The following is an 18,975-nucleotide window of genomic DNA, read 5'->3' as shown; positions in this document are numbered from 1 at the left end:
GAGAGAAATTACCTCCCTCAAAATAAGTTTTGAAGACCCCTGAGCTCTGTAGAGATGAACCAGATCATGCAGGGAATACAATGAGTTGCTGACTGAAATATTTGATGCATAGTAAAAGCGCCCCTCCCCCACACACACAGCAGTGAGGGAGAACAGAAACTGACAGAAAAAACAGATTTAAGCAACTGCCAAGTGGAAAAATGGTGCCCAAACATTTATTCACTCAGTACCTCAGCAAATGAAAACGATTTTACATTCCAGCAAAAACGTTAAACATAATCTCTAGTTATTAAACAGCTTTATGTCTTTCTTACAGTGTAATTCTAGTGAAGTACCATTCTCCCAGAATACTGAAGTGTAAAGTATACATACATGACATTATATCGGTATGGCAGGATTTTCTCATCAATTCCATTGTCAGAAAATAAAAACTGCTACATACCTCTATGCAGATTCATCTGCCCGCTGTCCCCTGATCTGAAGTTTACCTCACTCCTCAGATGGCCGAGAACAGCAATATGATCTTAACTACTCCGGCTAAAATCATAGCAAAACTCTGGTAGATTCTTCCTCAAACTCTGCCAGAGAGGTAATAACACACTCCGGTGCTATTTTAAAATAACAAACTTTTGATTGAAGATATAAAACTAAGTATAATCACCATAGTCCTCTCACACGACCTATCTAGTTGCTGGGTGCAAGAGAATGACTGGGAGTGACGTAGAGGGGAGGAGCTATATGCAGCTCTGCTGGGTGAATCCTCTTGCACTTCCTGTAGGGGAGCAGTTAATATCCCAGAAGTAATGATGACCCGTGGACTGATCACACTTAACAGAAGAAACTACAGTTAAACACTAAAAAACTCTAAGCCATCTCCGTGGAGATGTTGCCTGTACAACGGCAAAGAGAATGACTGGGGTAGGCGGAGCCTAGGAGGGATCATGTGACCAGCTTTGCTGGGCTCTTTGCCATTTCCTGTTGGGGAAGAGAATATCCCACAAGTAAGGATGACGCCGTGGACCGGACACACCTATGTTGGAGAAACCACAAACTGTTTGAAAAGAGGTAGAACTAGAAAGAGTTAGTCTATCACTGTTAATAACATTCTGTTATTCACTCTTTCGGAAACTTTGCATTGAAATGCAAAAATCTCAACATGTCCACATGCTTCTGGCTAAGGCTGGTTCTCTGTTTGCAGCTATATTTCCTGCAGCAGAGAAAAGGCTGTTGAGGTGTATAAGTAGGGTTTTGCCAATTTCACCAAAGTGGGATATTTATCTTTGTTAGCTCTTCACCAATGCTAAGTGTTTTCTACCTTGGCAAGGGGCCTCTCAAAGTAACCCTTGACTTCATTCTAACATAAAAATATCTTGAAAATCTATATGCAATGGTAAATAACCAGCTATAAGTTTAGGGGAAATATCTAGTCCGCTCTAAAAATAACGAATATATACTTATAAAGGTTGAAAAACCAACTAATCGATTAATCGATTATGAGATTCCTTGACAACTATTTTCATAATCGATTATTATCGATTATGACGATTAGTTGTTGCAGCTCTAATGCTTACCAGATAAATTCCTTTCCTTCCAGATAGGGAGAGTCCACAGCTTCATTCCTTACTGTTGGGAAATACAACACCTGGCTACCAAGAGGAGGCAAAGACACCCCAGCCAAAGGCTTAAATATCCCTCCCACTTCCTCATTACCCCAGTTATTCTGCTGAAGCAACAAGGAAAAGTAGGAGAAACATTATGGTATAAATGGTGCCATAAGAATAAAAAATAAATACTAGGGAAAAAGAAAAAAAACAAGAAAAAAAAACGGATGGGGGCCGTGGACTCTCCCCTATCCGGAAGAAAAGGAATTTATCTTATCTTGCAAGCATAAATGATGTTTTCCTTCCTAACATAGGGAGAGAGTCCACTGCTTCATTCCTTACTGTTGGGAAAACTATACCCAAGCTCCAGAGGACACTGAATGAATAACGGGAGGGAACAAAAAGGAAGAGGCAGACCCTATTCTGAGGGCACCACAGCCTGCAAAACATTTCTCCCAAAAGCTGCTTCAGCCCGAAGCAAAAACATCAAACTTGTACAAATCTGATCCATAGAGGCCTTGTTCTTAAAGGCCCAAGAGGAAGCCACTCCTTAACCAAAAATATAGGGAAGTCGAAGTAGCCTTCTGTCCCTTACGCTTCCCCGAATAGACAACAAACAAAGAGGAAGATTGTCTAAACTCCTTAGGAGCCTGAAGATAGAACTTCAAGGCGCGATCCACATCCAAATTGTGAAGTAAGCGTTCCTTCGATGAAGGAGGATTAGGACACAAGGAGGGAACCACAATCTCCTGACTGATGATACAATCTGACACAACCTTAGGAAAAAAAAAATAATTTAGTACGTAAAACTGCCTTATCTGCATGAAAAATCAGATAAGGGGGCTCACATTGCAAAGCAGAGATCTCAGAAACTTCCAAGATAACAATTTAATGTCAATGGAATGCAGAGGCTCAAACAGAACCTGTTGCAAAACCCAAAGAACAAGATTTAGGCTCCAAGGAGGAGCCCCAGATCTAAACACAGGTCTGATCCTAATCAGAGCCTTAACAAAGGACTGCACGTCTGAAAGCTCAGCCAGTCTCTTGTGCAATAAAACCGACAGGGCCAAAATCTGTCACCTCAGGAAACTAGAAGAAAGGCCCTTCTCCAGCCCATCCTGGAGAAAAGATAAAATCCTGGCAACCTTAACTCTGTGCCAGGAAAAACCACACTCTTCACACCAGAATAAGTAGGTCCTCCACACCTTGTGGTAGATACGCCAATAAACTGATTTACGAGCTTGAATAAGAGTATTAATAACACTCTCAGAGAAACCTCTCTTGGCTAAGACTAAGTGTTCAATCTCCACGCAGTCAGCCTCAGAGAATCTAGACTTTAATGAACAAATGCACGATAGATCAATCAGGATTACCGATACCAGCTCCTGCTTGATGCAGGCCACCACTCGAGGAAGAAGCGGTAATGGAGGAAACATATATATAAGTTTGAACTTCCAGGGCACTGCTAGTGCATCATTTAGATCCGCTTGGGGATCCCTCGACCCGTACTTGGGTAGCTTGGTATTGAGACGGGACGCCATGAGATCTACCTCCGGCGTCCCCCACTTGCTGCATATCTCTGCAAACACCTCGGGATGGAGAGACCATTCCCCTTGATGGAAAGATTGCCTGTGAGAAAATCTGCCTCCCAGTTGTCCACACCCGGAATGTGAATGAGAACAAACAACTGTGGGCTTCCGCCCACTCCAGAATCTGAGATACTTCCGTCATCGCCAAGGAACTTCTCGTTCCCCCCGATGGTTGATGTAAGCCACCGAGGTTATATTGTCTGATTGAAATCTAATAAACTGGGACGATCTCAGAAGAGGCCAAGCCTTCAAGGCCTTGAAGATTGCCCGTAGTTCCAAAATATTGATTGGGAGGGAGGACTCCTCCTGAGTCCACAACCCCTGTGCCTTCCTGGCACCCCAAACAGCTCCCCATCTGGATAGGCTTGTGTCCGTAGTCACAATCTCCCAGGATGGTCTTAAGAAGCATGTCCATCAGGACAGATGATATGGACAGAGCCACCAAGAGAGCGATTCTCTCGACCAGCTGTCTAATACAATCTGTTGAGACAGATCTGAATGATCGCCGTTCCACTGCCTCAGCATGCACAGTTGTAAAGGTCTGAAACGGAACCTGGCAAAAGGAATGATGTCCATGCAGGACACCATGAGACCAACCAATCACCTCCATACACTGAGCCACAGAGGGACTCAAGAAGGTTCGGAGGGCAAGACATGCCAAAGTTAGCTTACAATGTCTCTGGTCTGTTAGAAATATTCTCATGGATATGGATTCTAATATAGTACCCAGGAATTCCACCCTGGTACTTGGGATAAGAGAACTCTTTTCCAAGTTTATCTTCCATCCATGTGATCGAAGAAGACTGAGAAGGAACTCCGAAAATTCTTCCGCAAGATGAAAGGATGGTGCTTGCACCAAAATATCGTCCAAGTATGGGGCTACTGCAATACCCTGAGTTCTGGCAATGGCTAGAACCATCGTAAAGATTCTTGGAGCTGTAGCTAGGTCATACAGAAGGGCAATAAACTGGAAGTGTTGGTCCAGGAATGCAAACCTCAGGAACTGAAAGTGTTCCCTGTGGATTGGAAGATGAAGGTAAGCATCCTTCAGATCTATCGTGGTAATAAATTGGCCTTCCTGAATTAAAGGAAAGATGGACCTTATCACCTCCATCTTGAAGGAAGGGACACTGAAAAATTTGTTTAAGCACTTTAAGACAGGAATTGGGCAGAAAGTTCCCTCCTTCTTTGGGACCACGAAAAAGGTTTGAATAAAACCCCAAAACTTTACTTGATAGGCACCGGGACAACAACTCCTAAAGAGGATAGATCCCGAACGCACCCTAGAAAGGCAATCCTCTTTAATAATCTGGTAATTGAGAGAAGGAATCCGCCCCTTGGCGGATGAGATTTGAAGCCTATCTTGTATCCCTGAGATACCACCTCCAGGACCCACTGATCCTATACATCCTTGAACCAGGCTTCTGAAAAAAAGACAGTCTGGCCCCTACACAATCCGATCCCGGATCGGGGACTGCCCCTTCATGCTGATTTGTTTTTAGCGGGATTCTTTTGCTGCTGGGATTTATTCCAGGACTGAGCCAGCTTCCAAGTACTCTTGGGTTGCTCGGGCTTGGAGGAGGATTGTTGTCGTTGGGATTTGTCAGAACAAAAGGAATGAAAATTAGAAGATTGTCGTCCCTTAGACTTGTTCTTCTTATCTTGCGGTAGGAAGGCACCCTTGCCTCCGGTAACCGTAGAAATAATGGAGTCCAGCTCTGGACCAAATAAAATTTTGCCCTTGAAGGGAAGAGAAAGGTGTCTGGACTTAGAAGTCATATCCGCAGACCAAGACTTCAACCAAAAAGGCCTTTGCATCTAGGCGAATAATTTGCATATTCACACCTCAATGAGTTCTGACAGTCGCACCAGTAGGTAGCTGCTTCAGAAACCGCGGCAAGTGCAGTCGCCGGTTAAAACAAAAATCCTGTATGTTGAAACATCTTTCTGTTTCCATTTTCTTAAACATCGGCTCTCTGAACAAAGAACTATCCTCAAAAGGTATAGTAGTACGTTTAGCAAGCTTAGAGATAGAACCTCCACCTTAGGAATGGAGCCCCACAAATCTAGTTGAGAGTCCAGCACCAACTTTTTAAAAATAGACGAGGGGGAAAAGGAAGAACTACTTCTTTACCATTCGTTCTGAATAAGGTTTGCCATCTTAAGCGGCGCAGGAAAAGTCAAAGGATCTTTCCTGTCTTCATAAACTCTGTCTAATTTAGGTATCATAGGTTCTTCAGGCAGCACGGCCTCTGGAGCCTCTAACGTAGACAGAACCGCCTTTAACAAAAAAAGCAAGTGCTCAATTTTAAATCTAAAGGACCGTTCCTCCGCAGCAGGAGGCTTAGACGCTAAGTACTCCGAACCAGAAAGTTCACCCTCTGAAGCTACAGAGGTTAACTCATCATCGGATAACTGGGACATAATAGCTAAATCGGATAAATATTTAGATGACTCCGGGTCAGGAGAGCTATGTTTCTCTTGCGTTTGTTAGAGCGAGGTAATGCACTGAGGGCCGCAGACACCGCCGTTTGTAACTGTGCAGCAAAGTCCGCAGGAAGAAGGCCCCCTCCGGATGGAGGATTAGATTTGCTATGGAGAACTGCATGTGGAGTGGATAATGTAGCAAGGGTAGAAATCTCACAGAACGTCGAGTTCTAAGAGGTAGACGGCTCAGAGAGACTAAGAGCCGTAGCAGGCTTGTCTCCCTTCTTAGACTTTATAACTGTGTTAAGGCATGTGGAACATAATTGAGTGAGCGGGAAAACCATGGCCTCCTCACAATATAAACAGGTATGATTTAGTACAGAAGGGGTACCTTCTAACATGTCAGAGTCCTCCATAGCTCAGGTTACGCCCACAGAATGACACAAACATTTTTTTTTTAATTATAGAAAACTGCACCTTTATACTACCAATGGCTGGGGCACTCACCACCTCCTAGACCCAGACAGTTAACAGTGGATACGCGCTCCTCAGGTTCAAGTCTCAGCCAGAATGGAGGAAATGAACATAGATCACACCCGGTCACCTGTAATAACAAGGGAAGTACTGTCTTGCACTCCAAGTATAGTAATAGGAGCTGTGCAAAACTTTCAAAAACGAAAGTGAAACTTAGAAGTTAAACCTGTTCCAGCCAAAAACACAGTCTATCAGCCCAGGAAAAAAAAAATCACACAAAGCAGCATGTAAATAATTAATACACTGATTAATTAACCCCCACTGTTCAGTAAACCCCCTTCAGAGGATATTAACCCTGGATCCTATCAAGGTATAAAGGAGCAGCACTGTGACCCTGTTATAGTGTTTTATGTATAAATATTGAAACAATATTACCTCCAGGATCCATGCTGTGGAACAGAACACAGCCTCTCAAGTGTGGCAGTCTTATTGCAGCGCTCCTGACATGGACTTGAGTGAGAGCAAGCAGGCAGTGAAACTTGTCAACGCTGATTGCTTAGGAGCTGTTAGCAGTAGCCTGGATATTTTTGCAGAAAAACTTTCATCTCCAGACTCTAACTTTCATCAATACTCTCAATGAGAGGTTGACATGACTACTTAAAATTCCAGTCCTATCTCGAAGGGCAGATACCCTTTTTCAGGACTCTCCGAATCTTCTGACACTTCTCTGCCACCTCCTAACGTGACGAAAGGCAAAGAATGACTGGGGTAATGAGGAAGTGGGAGGGATATTTAAACCTTTGGCTGTGGTGTCTTTGCCTCCTCCTGGTGTCCAGGTGTTGTATTTCCAAACAGTAAGGAATGAAGCTGTGAACTCTCCCCTATCTTAGGAATGAAAGATATTGCAGACTTAGAAAACATAAATAATGCTTACCTGATAATTTCCTTTCCTTTTGTACAGGGAGAGTCCACAGCTGCATTCCTTACTTGTGGGAAATACTGAACCTGGCCACCAGGAGGAGGCAAAGACACCCCAGCCAAAGGCTTTAATACCTCCCCCACTTCCCTCATCCTCCAGTCATTCTGCCGAGGCAACAAGGAACAGTAGGAGAATATCAGGGTGAAAAAGGTGCCAGAACAAAAAATTTTAATTTAGGGCCGCCCATCGGAGAACACAGGCGGGAGCTGTGGACACTCCCTGTACAGAAGGAAAGGAAATTATCAGGTAAGCATAATTTATGTTTTTCTTCTTAATACAGGGAGAATCCACAGCTGCATTCCTTACTTATGGAAAAATGATACCCAAGCGCCAAAGGACACTGAATGCTAACGGGAGGGCAAAAAGGAAAGGCGGCCCCCAATTATCGGAGGGCATCACAGCCTGCAAAAACCTTCCCCTCAAAGGCTGCTTCAACAGAAGCAAATTATTTAGTTAAAAATCTTTGAAAAAGAGTGTAAGGAGGCCCAGATAGCCGCCCTACAAGTCTGATCCATAGAGGCCTCAAGTAAAGGGCCCAAAAGGACGACACTGCTCTAGTAGAAAGAGCCGTAATCCTCTGAGGAGGCTTGCGTCCTGCTGTCTCATATGCAAAGCGGATGATACCCCTCAAATAACCGATAAGGGAGTCTAAGACGCCTTCCGACCCTATGCTTCCCAGATAGATAACAAAGAGAAAAATCTGTCTAATCACAAGTAGCCTGAAGATAAAACCTCAGGACATGGAGCCACATTATGTGGCAAACTTTCCTTCAAAGAAGAAGAAATAGGACATAAGAAAGGAATCACAATCTCTTGATTGAAGTTGTGATTTGACACAGCCATAGGAGGAAATCCTAATTAGGTTAGAAGAACAGCCCTATTATAACAACACCAGATAAGGAGGGTCGCATTGCAAGGACGTAATCTCAGAGACTCCTGCATGCAGAAGCAATATTTAAACGGAAGGAATCTTCCAAGATAACAACTAATGCCAACCTCATGCATAGGCTCAAAAGTAGCCCAATGCAAAACCCTAAGAACAAGTTCCAAAGTGGAGCGTCAGATCGACACCTCGGCCTGATCATAGTCAGAATCCAACCAAAAACTGCACATCCAGCAGCTCAGCGAGCCTCTGGATTGGAACAGGGTCAAAACTGTCACAAACTCCAGACCATCCTGGAGGAGGGAAAGAATCCTGGCAGAGTGCCAGGACGAACCACGGTCTTCACAGAAGAAAGAGGTCCACTACACTGGAAGAAATATGACGAGGACCAGCTTGTGCGCTTGAAGGAGAGGACCTTACCTCTCAGAAGCCCTCTCCTGGTTAAGACCAATCGTAATCTCTACGCAGTCTGCCTCAGTGAATTAAGATCTGATAAAGCAAAAGAGGCCCTGATCCAGCAGAAACCCGCAATATGGAACTCTCCAGAGGAAGACTATGTCCCTACTAAAAAAACACGAACCATGATCCTCGCAGTCACGACGGAGCAAGCAGAATCACAGACGTCTGCTCCTGCTAGATTTGAGCCACCACTCGAGGAAGGAGTGCAAAGGCAGAAAAAAGGAAACTTTGTATTGAACCTCCAAGGCCCAGCTAATGCATCCATTAGCTCCGCATGAGGATCCCGAACCACAACCCAACTGTGGGTAACTAGGTAATGAAACAGGACGACCTAAGATTTTCATCCGGCGTCCCCTACTAGAGTAAAATATCAGAAACCCCTCGGATGAAGACCTTCTCCCCAGATAAGAGGATGTCTCTAAAGAACATCCAAACCAGATGACCACCCCGGGAGAGTGGATTGCTGATAGCGAGAAGCAGTGGGCCTCCGTCCACTACCAGACCAGAGATACTACCCTCATTGCTAGGGAGCCTCTCGTTCCCCTCCGATGGAGCTCCAAACCCCCATGAGTAGGACAGACTAGAATCTATAAACTGGGGCTTAGCCCAGAATTCAAAACATTCATAGCAAAAAAATTGCCTGAAGATCCAAAATCACGGATCCCATGCCCTATAGCGCCATCCTGACGGGCTTGCTATCAGAGTCAAAATTGCCCCGGACGAATCAATAAAATGTCCCTCAGGACAAAGAGGTCTGGACAAAGACACTAGAGAGCGATTCTCTCAACTAGTAGTCCAGGTAAATCTGTCGAGACAGATTCGAAAAATAGCGCCACTCCCTTCCTCAGCCTACACTGAGCCTCTGCTGAGATAAGACCTGGCAAAAGAAACCAAGTCCAAGATGGACTACATGACCATCATTACCACAAAAACAGAGCCAGCGATGGCCTGAAGGAGGTCTGTAGGGTACGACCTGATGAAGCTAACTCTGAACTTCCCAAGTCCGATAGAAAGGTCTATGCAGACAAAAATGGCATCCAGGAATCACACCCTGATGCCTAACACCAGAGAACTCTGGTCTAGATTTCTTCCAACTCTCAGGATCGAAGAAGACAGATGAACTCCTTAATGTCCCTTCTAACAGACGAAACAATGGCGATTAAATCAGAATCATCTTAACAGGAGAATCCACCGCCAGATCTGGATTCTGGCAACTGCCAAAGAATCCCTCGAATCCTAAAAGGTCTCTGAGACCGAAACAGAGGAGCAATGTACTGGAAATGCTGGTCCAGGAACGTCAACCATAGGAATTGGAATATTCTCTGAGGAAAGAAAAGGGTATGATACCCTTCCCCAACAGTGGGCCTGCACTACATTTCCCGTACCAATGGTAGAGTGTACCCCATCGTCTCCCTGAGGAACGAGGAGACCAGATAAGCCTTAGGATCCCAAAAATGCGGGACCATGAAGGACCGGTTTGACTGATATTTCAAGCCTCACTCCGTGAACAACACCTGAAAAAAGACTCCAAAGGAGAATAAAACCCCAAAAGAATGGCACCCCTCTCACTGTCAGGAAGACAGGATCTAAAGAAGGAAACTGCCCTGGGAGGCTGAGACTTGAAACCTAGCTATGACCTCTAAGACCCATGGACCCAGTACACATCTGAACCAAGCGATTGAAAGAGCGATAGACTGTCCCTAACGCGATACAAGATAGGACCTGCAACTGTCACCTCTTACCAATCTATTTTGGGTCTCTGCTCTGCTTGAACTTAATCCAGGACTGAGACGGCAATCAAAAAACACTTAGATTGCTCCGGGTTAGCAGAAGTCTCTGACGCTGGGCATTAGCCGGACTAAAGGACTAATAGAAAGAAATATGTCTCTCAGATTCGCTTTCTCATCAAACGGTAAAACCGTGGAATAGCGGAACCAAATTAAATCTCTCTCTCAAGCATAAGCAAAAATTAGCTTCAGAAGTCATATCGGACAGAGTGATACTAGGAATCTCTAATATCGACAAAACCTCTCTTAGAAGGAAGTGCAGGCATGCTACCTTAAATCTAAATGCGAAATCCTCCTCTGCCGGAGAAGTTGAAGCAGCAGGCTCCGATCCAGAAGGTCCATACTCTGAAGCCTCAGAGAGAACCGCATCCTCAGATGACTGATCGGATACAACCGTCAATTTACACGATGCTCCCTGGGCAGGAGTGCATGGATTAACCCTTTGTTTGAGCATAGCCGTACGAGGCAAAACAGCTAAGGCCACAGACATCGCAATACGGAACTGCACAGTAACTTCTGGTGGAAAAAGGCCCCCTCCAGTTGGAGGATTAGTGGGGCAAGGGGGAGCTGAACGTGTAGGGTCAGATGAATGTAGGGGACACACCTCACGGGAAGAAGAGTCCTCAGAGGCGGAAGGCTCAGAGGCATCTAACATCTCAACATTGGTTGATGAAAACACCCTGTTGCGGCATATGGAACATAATTGAGAGGGCTGGATTACCCGGGCCTCTGCACAATATACACAGGTATCGAATTCAGTCGTAAAGGACTCATCCTCTAAAAAATCATAATCCTCCATAACTAGGTAACTTATTAGAAATCAAATAATAAACAACCGGCACCTATACCCCCAATGGCTGGGGCACTCACCACCTCCCTTGACCCAGACAGTGTAGATAAACTCGCTCCTCTCCATAGTCACACAGTCAGGAATAGGAAATGGAACCCGTGACCACTCCCGGTCACACGGTGCCCAATGCAGGACCACCCCTTCTAAAGGAAAAGCGCACCAAGATTAATAAAACTGCGCAGCTCTCAAAGTAAAGGAGCAACCTGTACGTTCCATATCAGCCTATGAGCCCAAAACATCTCACAAATATAAGCAACAAAAATCACAAACATATATGATTAACACCCCACTGTTCAACGATCCCCCTCAGGAGATATAAACCCTTGATTCCATAAAGATAAAGGAGTCCCAAGTGACCCTGTCTGCTAGCGTTAACATATGTGTAAAAAATTAAACGATCTTACCGGAATCTATGCCGTGGAATAGAAACATGGTTCTTCAAGTGTGACAGACTGTAGCATCGCTTCTGACATGGACTTGAATGAAGAAAAGCAGACAGCGAAACTTGTCAACACCGTTTGCTTAGGAGCTGTTAATGAGTCTGGATGGTTTTGCAGAAAGACTCTCCCTGCATCAAAGCTCTTACTGTGAGGCTGACAAGACTACTTAAACTCCAGTCCCATATCAAAGGGCAGATACCCTTCCTAAGGAACTACTCCAAAATCGTCTGACACTTCTCTGCCAACCTCCTGTGATGAAAGGCAAAGAATGACTGCGGGATGAGGAAAGTGGGGGAGGTATTTAAGCCTTTGGCTGGGGTGTCTTTGCCTCCTCCTGCTGGCCAGGTTCAGTATTTTCCACAAGTAAGGAATGCAGCTGTGGACTGACTCTCCCTGTATTAAGAAGGAAAAAGTTGAGAGAAGGGCCACATAGTTAATGAGGGGAACAGAGAATTTAAGCTATGACGAGATACTTTTCAAACTTGGTCTGTTTTCTCTAGAATAAAGGGGCTTGAGAGGTGACATGATTACTTTATATAAAATATATTCAAGGCCCATATACAGAGATTGCAGAAGCTCGTTTTATACCAAGAAAATTGTTTGCGACAAGGACACAATTTTACGGATTTAATCTCCTGCAACAAACATTTTTATGAGAAAGTTTCCTTAACCCAGGGATGTTATATGGACTGAGCACAGGCCTTTACGACACAGGCTTAATTTACCAGTACAGAATCTGGATCATGCAGATTTTGCATTGGTAGTTGCCATCTTGATCTGCTTGGATTTATTCCGCACTGGATAAAATTTCTAGTTGGATTTTGTAGAATCTGATTTTTGTGTAGAGGAAGATTTCAGATTCCTGGATTGGGGAAAGTATTAAAAATGATTGCCAGATGTGCCCTTGCATCAAGATTTATCCTGGGGCAAAAAAAAGATCCCTTGCCTCCCGTAACTGTTGAAATAATAGAGTCCAGGCTGGGACCAAATGAGATCTTTCCTATGAAAGCCAACGTTAGAAGTCTTGACCTTAATGCCATGTCAACAGACCACGATTTTAAAGAGCCATTCTAGTGAGAACCACCAAGGTCGTATTTTTACCATTAAAGGGACACTAAACCCAATTTGTTTCTTTCATGGTTCAGATAGAGCATGCAATTTTAAGCTGCTTTCTAATTTACTCCTGTTATCAATTTTCCCTCATTCTCTTGCTATCCTTTATTTTAAAAAGAAGGCATCTAAGCTAAGGAGCCAGCCAATTTTTGGTTCAGTACAATGGACAGCACTTGTTTATTGGTGCTGTCCAATCAGCATGGACAACCCAGGTTGTGAACCAAAAATGGGCCAGCTTCTAAACTTATTCTTGCTTTTTAAATAAAGATAGCAAGATAATGAAGAAAATTTGATAATGGGAGTAAATTAGAAAGTTGCTTAAAATTGCATGCTCTATCTGAATCATGAAAGAGAAAATTAATGATCGCGTCACAAATAAGTGTGCCAGCCGCAAACAGCAAATACGCCTCTGAATATCTTCTAAGGGTGATTCTTCTGAAATCAAGTCAAAGAATCAAATCAAAGACATGCTGAGCTTGCAACACAAGCGATCCCCACAGTTGGTTAAAATAGAAGACACCCTTGCAGAAGGACTTCCGAAGAAACCCTTTCAACTTCCTATCCATAGGATCTTTAAAGGAAGTGCTGTCCTCCAGAGGAATCCTGGTACTTCTAGCTAAGGTAGAGATGGCTCCATCCACTTTAATAGTTTTTTTTAAAGAAAAAATAAACTGAACTCCTGATTTGTCCCATTCCTTGGAAATAATATTCGTGACTCCAGCAGGGATCGGAAGAACCTCAGCTGACTTAGATTTGGGCTTAAAGATAATACTCAATTGCTGTAAAGGCTTATCCTCAGCAGGTTAAGGGTCCTGAACCCCTATGGTCTTTAAAACCTCCTTAAGTAAAGCATGTAAATGCACTAGCTTAAAATTAAAAGCTGACTCTTGAGATTTCTGATCCAAATATGAGGATAATTCCTCAGAAAAGAGATCACCCTCAGAAAGGCAGGAAAAAATATCAGAATAAGGTATCTGAACTGGCCTAATAGGCTCAACAGTATGTATCTCACATCAAGTAGATGAACTGCACCTCACTGACGAGGCCCATAGAGGCCGAAACGTACGTCTGGGGTTTGTTTGTTTTCCCTTGTTCAAATGAGATTTGCCAGGTATTTCGGCGCAGGACTGTCATTTGGCAGGGTCAGACTAATATGCTACAGGAGATTTTACCTTTGTTAAAAGCATAGTGTGCAGAAAGAGATTGTACCCTGGGGTTAAGGAGGGACTAAGCAAGGAAGTATTTCCAGCTTCAGTTCTAAGCCTAGTTGAGTGCATCTCTCTGTTTTTCTGTGTTACTGAAAGTTACAATAACAATAGCTCTTAGGTTGTTGTTTTTTGTGACTTAGCTCTTTCTCACATAAAATCTACAACCCCATCCTACAATAAAAATAACCCATCCCCCTGCAAAAAAAAAAAAAAAAGATAACCTTATCCTAAAAAAAGATAGCCCTGACATATGGTTGGGTATATCCCTAAAGAAATTTCAACACTTTTGCTGCCCAAAAAAAAGGAAAGGCTATTCTTAAAAAAAACCTAATCTAAAAAAAAAATGATTGCCCTTTTGGTAGGGCATTGACCTAAAGTGATTTTAGTTCTTTTCGCACACAAAAAAAAAATCAAAGCCCTATTCTAAAAAAATCCTAAACGGAAAAAAAAAACCCCACTAAGCTTAAAAACAAAAAAGCCCATCACAAAAACACCATTTATGCTTACCTGATAAATTAAAAAATTTTCATGGTGGTGAGAGCCCACAATACATTACTCCTGGGAAATACTCTTCCCTAACACTAGGAGGAGGCAAAGATTCCCAAACCCCAAGAACTCTATAAAACCCCTCCCACCTCACAGGTACCTCAGTCTAACGTGTAGCCAAGCAAAACGAAGTAGGAAAAAGGAATGAGTTAATCAGCAAAAAAACAACAACTGAACAGCGTAGAATGCATATGTCCTTACCTTCTCTGATCTTTTCTGCCAAATGGTCTCTCCTCCATATCCCATTCCTGTGCCAAGACAAACTTCAGCTCCTGGTCGGTGGTAAAAGTAGCCAAGGAACCGTTGACTTTTTGACAGGTCTGCACTGCATCCCAGTAATTCTCCCCCATGGAGTACACCTTGTAGCAGCTGGCTGTCCCCTCATAATGATGCCACCCTGTTGGACATTTCCCTAAGAAACATGCAAATGAGAAGGGGAACACACCCCAAAAAATGAACACCATGGAGGGAAAAATTGGTGGTGTCAAAGAAAGCAATTCATAGCACAGGAATGCAAAAGGGAAAAACATAATTTATGTAAGAACTTACCTGATAAATGTATTTCTTTCATATTGGTAAGAGTCCATGAGCTAGTGATGTATGGGATATACAATCCTACCAGGAGTGGCAAAGTTTCCCAAACCTAAAAATGCCTATAAATACACCCCTCACCACACCCACAATTCAGTTTAACAAATAGCCAAGTAATGGGGTGATAAAATAAGGCCAAAAAAAAAGAGGAACTGGAAATAAAATTGTGCTTTTATACAAAAATCATAACTACCAAAAAAGGGTGGGCCTCATGGACTCTTGCCAATATAAAAAAGAAATTAATTTATCAGGTAAGTTCTTACATAAATTAGGTTTTCTTTCATGTAATTGGCAAGAGTTCATGAGCTAGTGACGTATGGGATAGAAATACCCAAGATGTGGAAGACCACAGAAGAGTCACTAGAAAGGGAGGGATAAAGTAAAAACAGCTATTTCCGCTGAAAAAATTTAAATCCACAAAAAAAAAGTCTCTCAAAAATTTCACATAAATTTAGGGAAAAAAACCTAAATCAAAAGCAGAAGAATCAAACAGACAGCTGCCTGAATGAAGAACTTTTCTACCAAAGAATGGTAAAATTTAGTAATTGTATGCAAAGAAGACCAAGTTGCTGCAAATCTGCTGAAAATCTGATCAACCGAAGCTTCATTCTTAAAAGCCCAAGAATGAGCTGTAATTCTCTGAGGCGGATACTGTCCCGCCTCCAAATAAGCCTTACGAATCAAAAGCTTTAACCAAGATGCCAAAGAAATGGCAGAGGCTTTTTGACCTTTCCTAGAACCAGAAAAGACAACAAATAGACTAGAAGTCTTCCTGAAATCCTTAGTATCCTCAACATAGTATTTCAAAAGCCCTTACCAGATCCAAAGAATGCAAAGATCTTTCAAGAGTATTCTTGGGATTAGGACACATGGAAGGAACAACAATTTCCCTACTAATGTTGTTAGAATTCACAACCTTAGGAACAAATTTAAACGAAGTCCGCAAAACAGCCTTATCCTGATGGAAAATCAGAAAAGGAGACTCGCAAGACAGAGCAGACAATTCAGAAACTCTTCTAGCTGAAGAGATAGCCAAAATAAACAACACTTTCCAAGAAACTAGTTTAATATTCAAAGAATGCATAGGCTCAAAAGGAGGAGCCTGCAAAGTCTTCAAAACCAAATTAAGACTCCAAGGAGGAAAGATTGGTTTCACAACAGGCTTAATACGAACCAAAGTCTGAACATAACAGTGAATATCAGGAAGTTTAGCAATCTTTCTATGAAATAAAACGGAAAAAGGAGAGGTTTGTCCCTTCAAGGTACTTGCAGACAAACCTTTATCCAAACCATCCTGAAGAAACTGTAAAATTCTAGGAATCCTAAAAGAATGCCAAGAGAATTTGTGAGAAAAACACCATGAAATATAGGTATTCCAAACCCGAAAATAAATCTTCCTTGAAACAGACTTACGAGTCTGTAACATAGTATTAATAACTGAGTCAGAGAAATCTCTATGACTAAGTACTAAGCGTTCAATTTCCATACCTTCAAATTTAGCGATTTGAGATTCTGATGGAAAAAAAACGGCCCTTGAGACAGAAGGTCAGGCCTTAAAGGAAGTGGCCAAGGTTGGCAACTGGACATCCGGACAAGATCCGCATACCAAAACCTGTGAGGCCATGCTGGTGCTATCAGAAACACATGCGATTGTTCCAATATGATCTCTGAGATCACCCATGGAAGAAGAACTAGACGCATCCACCATCTCCGCCTGAGGATCCCTGGACCTGCAAAGGTACCTGGGAAGCCATCAGATCTATTTCGGGGAGAGCCCACATCTGTACAATCTGACAAAATACATCCGGATTAAGACCACTCCCCTGGATATAAAGACTGACGACTGAGATAATCCGCTTCCCAATTGTCTACACCTGGGATATGTATCCCAGAAATTAGACAGGAGTTGGATTCTGCCCAAGAAAGTATCCAAGATACTTCTTTCATTGCTAAAGGACTGCGAGTCCCCCCTTGATGATTGACATATGCCACAGTTGTGATATTGTCTGTCTGAAAACGAATGAATGGTTCAATCATTAATAGAGGCCAAGCCTGAAGAGCACTGAAAATAGCACAGAGTTCTGAAATATTGATTGGTAACCTCGCCTCTTGAGGATTCCAAACTCCTTGTGAGCCCCAGACAGCTCCCCAACCTGTGAGACTTGCATCTATTGAAATCACTGTACAGGAACGACGAACAAGAGACCCCTTGAAGAATCCGATGATGGTCCAACCACCAGGACAGAGAGAGTTGAATGTTGGGATTTAAGAATATCAACTGTGATATCCGAGTATAATCCCTGAACCATCGATGCAAAGCTGCAGAGGTCTCATATGAATACAAAGGGGATCGCGTCTGATGCTGCAGTCATGAGACCTAAAACTTCCATGCACATAGCCACTAAAGGGAATGATCGATACTGAAGGTTTCGACAGGCAGAAACCAAATTCATTCGTCTCTTTTCTGTTAAAGACAAGAGTCATGGACACTGAATCTATCTGGAAAGGAAACCTAAAAAGGTGACCCTAGTCTGAAGAATGAAGGAACTATTTGGTAAATTGATCCTCCAACCATGTCTTTGAAGAAACAACACAAGTTGATTTGTGTGAGGTTCTGCTAAATGAAAAGATTGAGCCAGAACCAAGATATCGTCCAAATAAGTAAACACTGCAATACCCTGCTCTCTTATTACAGATAGAAGGGCACCGAGAACCTTCAAAAAGATTCTTGGAGCTGTTGCTAGGCAAAATGGAAGACCAACAAATTAGTAATGCTTGTCTAGAAAAGAGAATTTCAGAAACAGAATAGCCCTTATAGTCAACATCTTGAAAGTTGGGACCCTTACAAATTGATTAAAAAACTTCAGATCTAGAACTAGTCTGAAAGAATTTTCCTTCTTCGAGACAATGAATAGATTTGAATAAAAACCCAGACCCTGTTCCAGAATTGGAACTTGTAAAATTACTCCTGAAAGCTCTAGATTTGAAACACACTTCAGAAAAGCCTGAGCTTTCACAGGATTTGTTGGAACGCGAGAGAGGAAAAATCTTCTCACAGGAGGTCTTATTCTGAAACTGGATCGAGGGCCGCGCCTTCATGCAGTCTTGGTGGCTGGCTTTGGTTTCTTATAAGGCTTGGATTTATTCCAACTTGAGGATAGCTTCCAATTGGAGCCAGAGTCTTTAGGGGAAGGAGTGGTTTTCTGTTCTCTATTCTGATGAAAGGAACAAAAGCAATTAGAAGCTTTACATTTGCCCTTAGACTTTATCTTGAGGCAAAAAAACTTTTTCCTCCGGTAATAGTGGAAATAATAGAATCCAACTGGGAACCAAACAAATTATTACCCTGGAATGATAGAGATAGTAATCTAGATTTAGATACCATGTCAGTATTCCATGATTTGAGCCATAAAGCTCTTCTAGCTAAAATAGTAAAAGACATAGATTTAACATTAATCTTGATGATAACTAAGAATTAGCATCACAGAATAAATAAATAGCAAGTTGTGATAAGCTATCCAACCAAAAAACCAAAAAGTTGATGCAGCCACAACATCAGCCATAGAAATGGCAGGTCTGAGAATATAGCCAGAATGCAAATAAGATTTTCTTAGAGAAGATTGAATCTTCCTATCTAAAGGATCCTTAAAAGAAGTACTATCTTCCATAGGAATAGTAGTACGTTTAGCAAGAGTAGAATTAGCCCCATCAACTTAGGGACTTTTTCCCCAAAACTCTAATTTAGCCACTGGAAAAGGATACAACTTTTTAAACCTTGAAGAAGGAACAAAAGAAGTACCAGGTTTAGACCATTCCTTAGCAATCACATCAGAAATAGCATCAGGAACAGCAAAAACCTCAAGAGTAGTCACAGGAGGTTTATAGACCGAAATTAAACGTTTACTGGATTTATTATCAAAGAGGACAAGGCTCCTCAATATCCAAAGTTATCAACACTTCTTTTAACAAAGAACGAATATACTAAATCTTAAAAAGATAAGATAATTTATCAGTGTCAATGTCTGAAG

The 18,975-nt window shown here is 42.5% G+C and overlaps 1 protein-coding gene across 1 annotated transcript in view; it reads right to left on the bottom strand.

Moving 5' to 3' along the window:
• Positions 1-18,975, bottom strand: part of DGCR2 (DiGeorge syndrome critical region gene 2) — a gene marked incomplete in the record, with an annotated part of 543,661 nt that overhangs the window by 325,011 nt on the left and 199,675 nt on the right. The window contains 1 exon segment of the mRNA XM_053701964.1: positions 14,558-14,768. Coding sequence (XP_053557939.1) covers positions 14,558-14,768 — 211 coding nt within the window.

This window comes from Bombina bombina, chromosome 2 (assembly GCF_027579735.1).
Source record: "Bombina bombina isolate aBomBom1 chromosome 2, aBomBom1.pri, whole genome shotgun sequence".
Lineage (NCBI taxonomy): Eukaryota > Metazoa > Chordata > Amphibia > Anura > Bombinatoridae > Bombina > Bombina bombina.
Note: the sequence above shows the minus strand (reverse complement) of the source record. Positions and strands in the feature narration are given on the sequence as shown.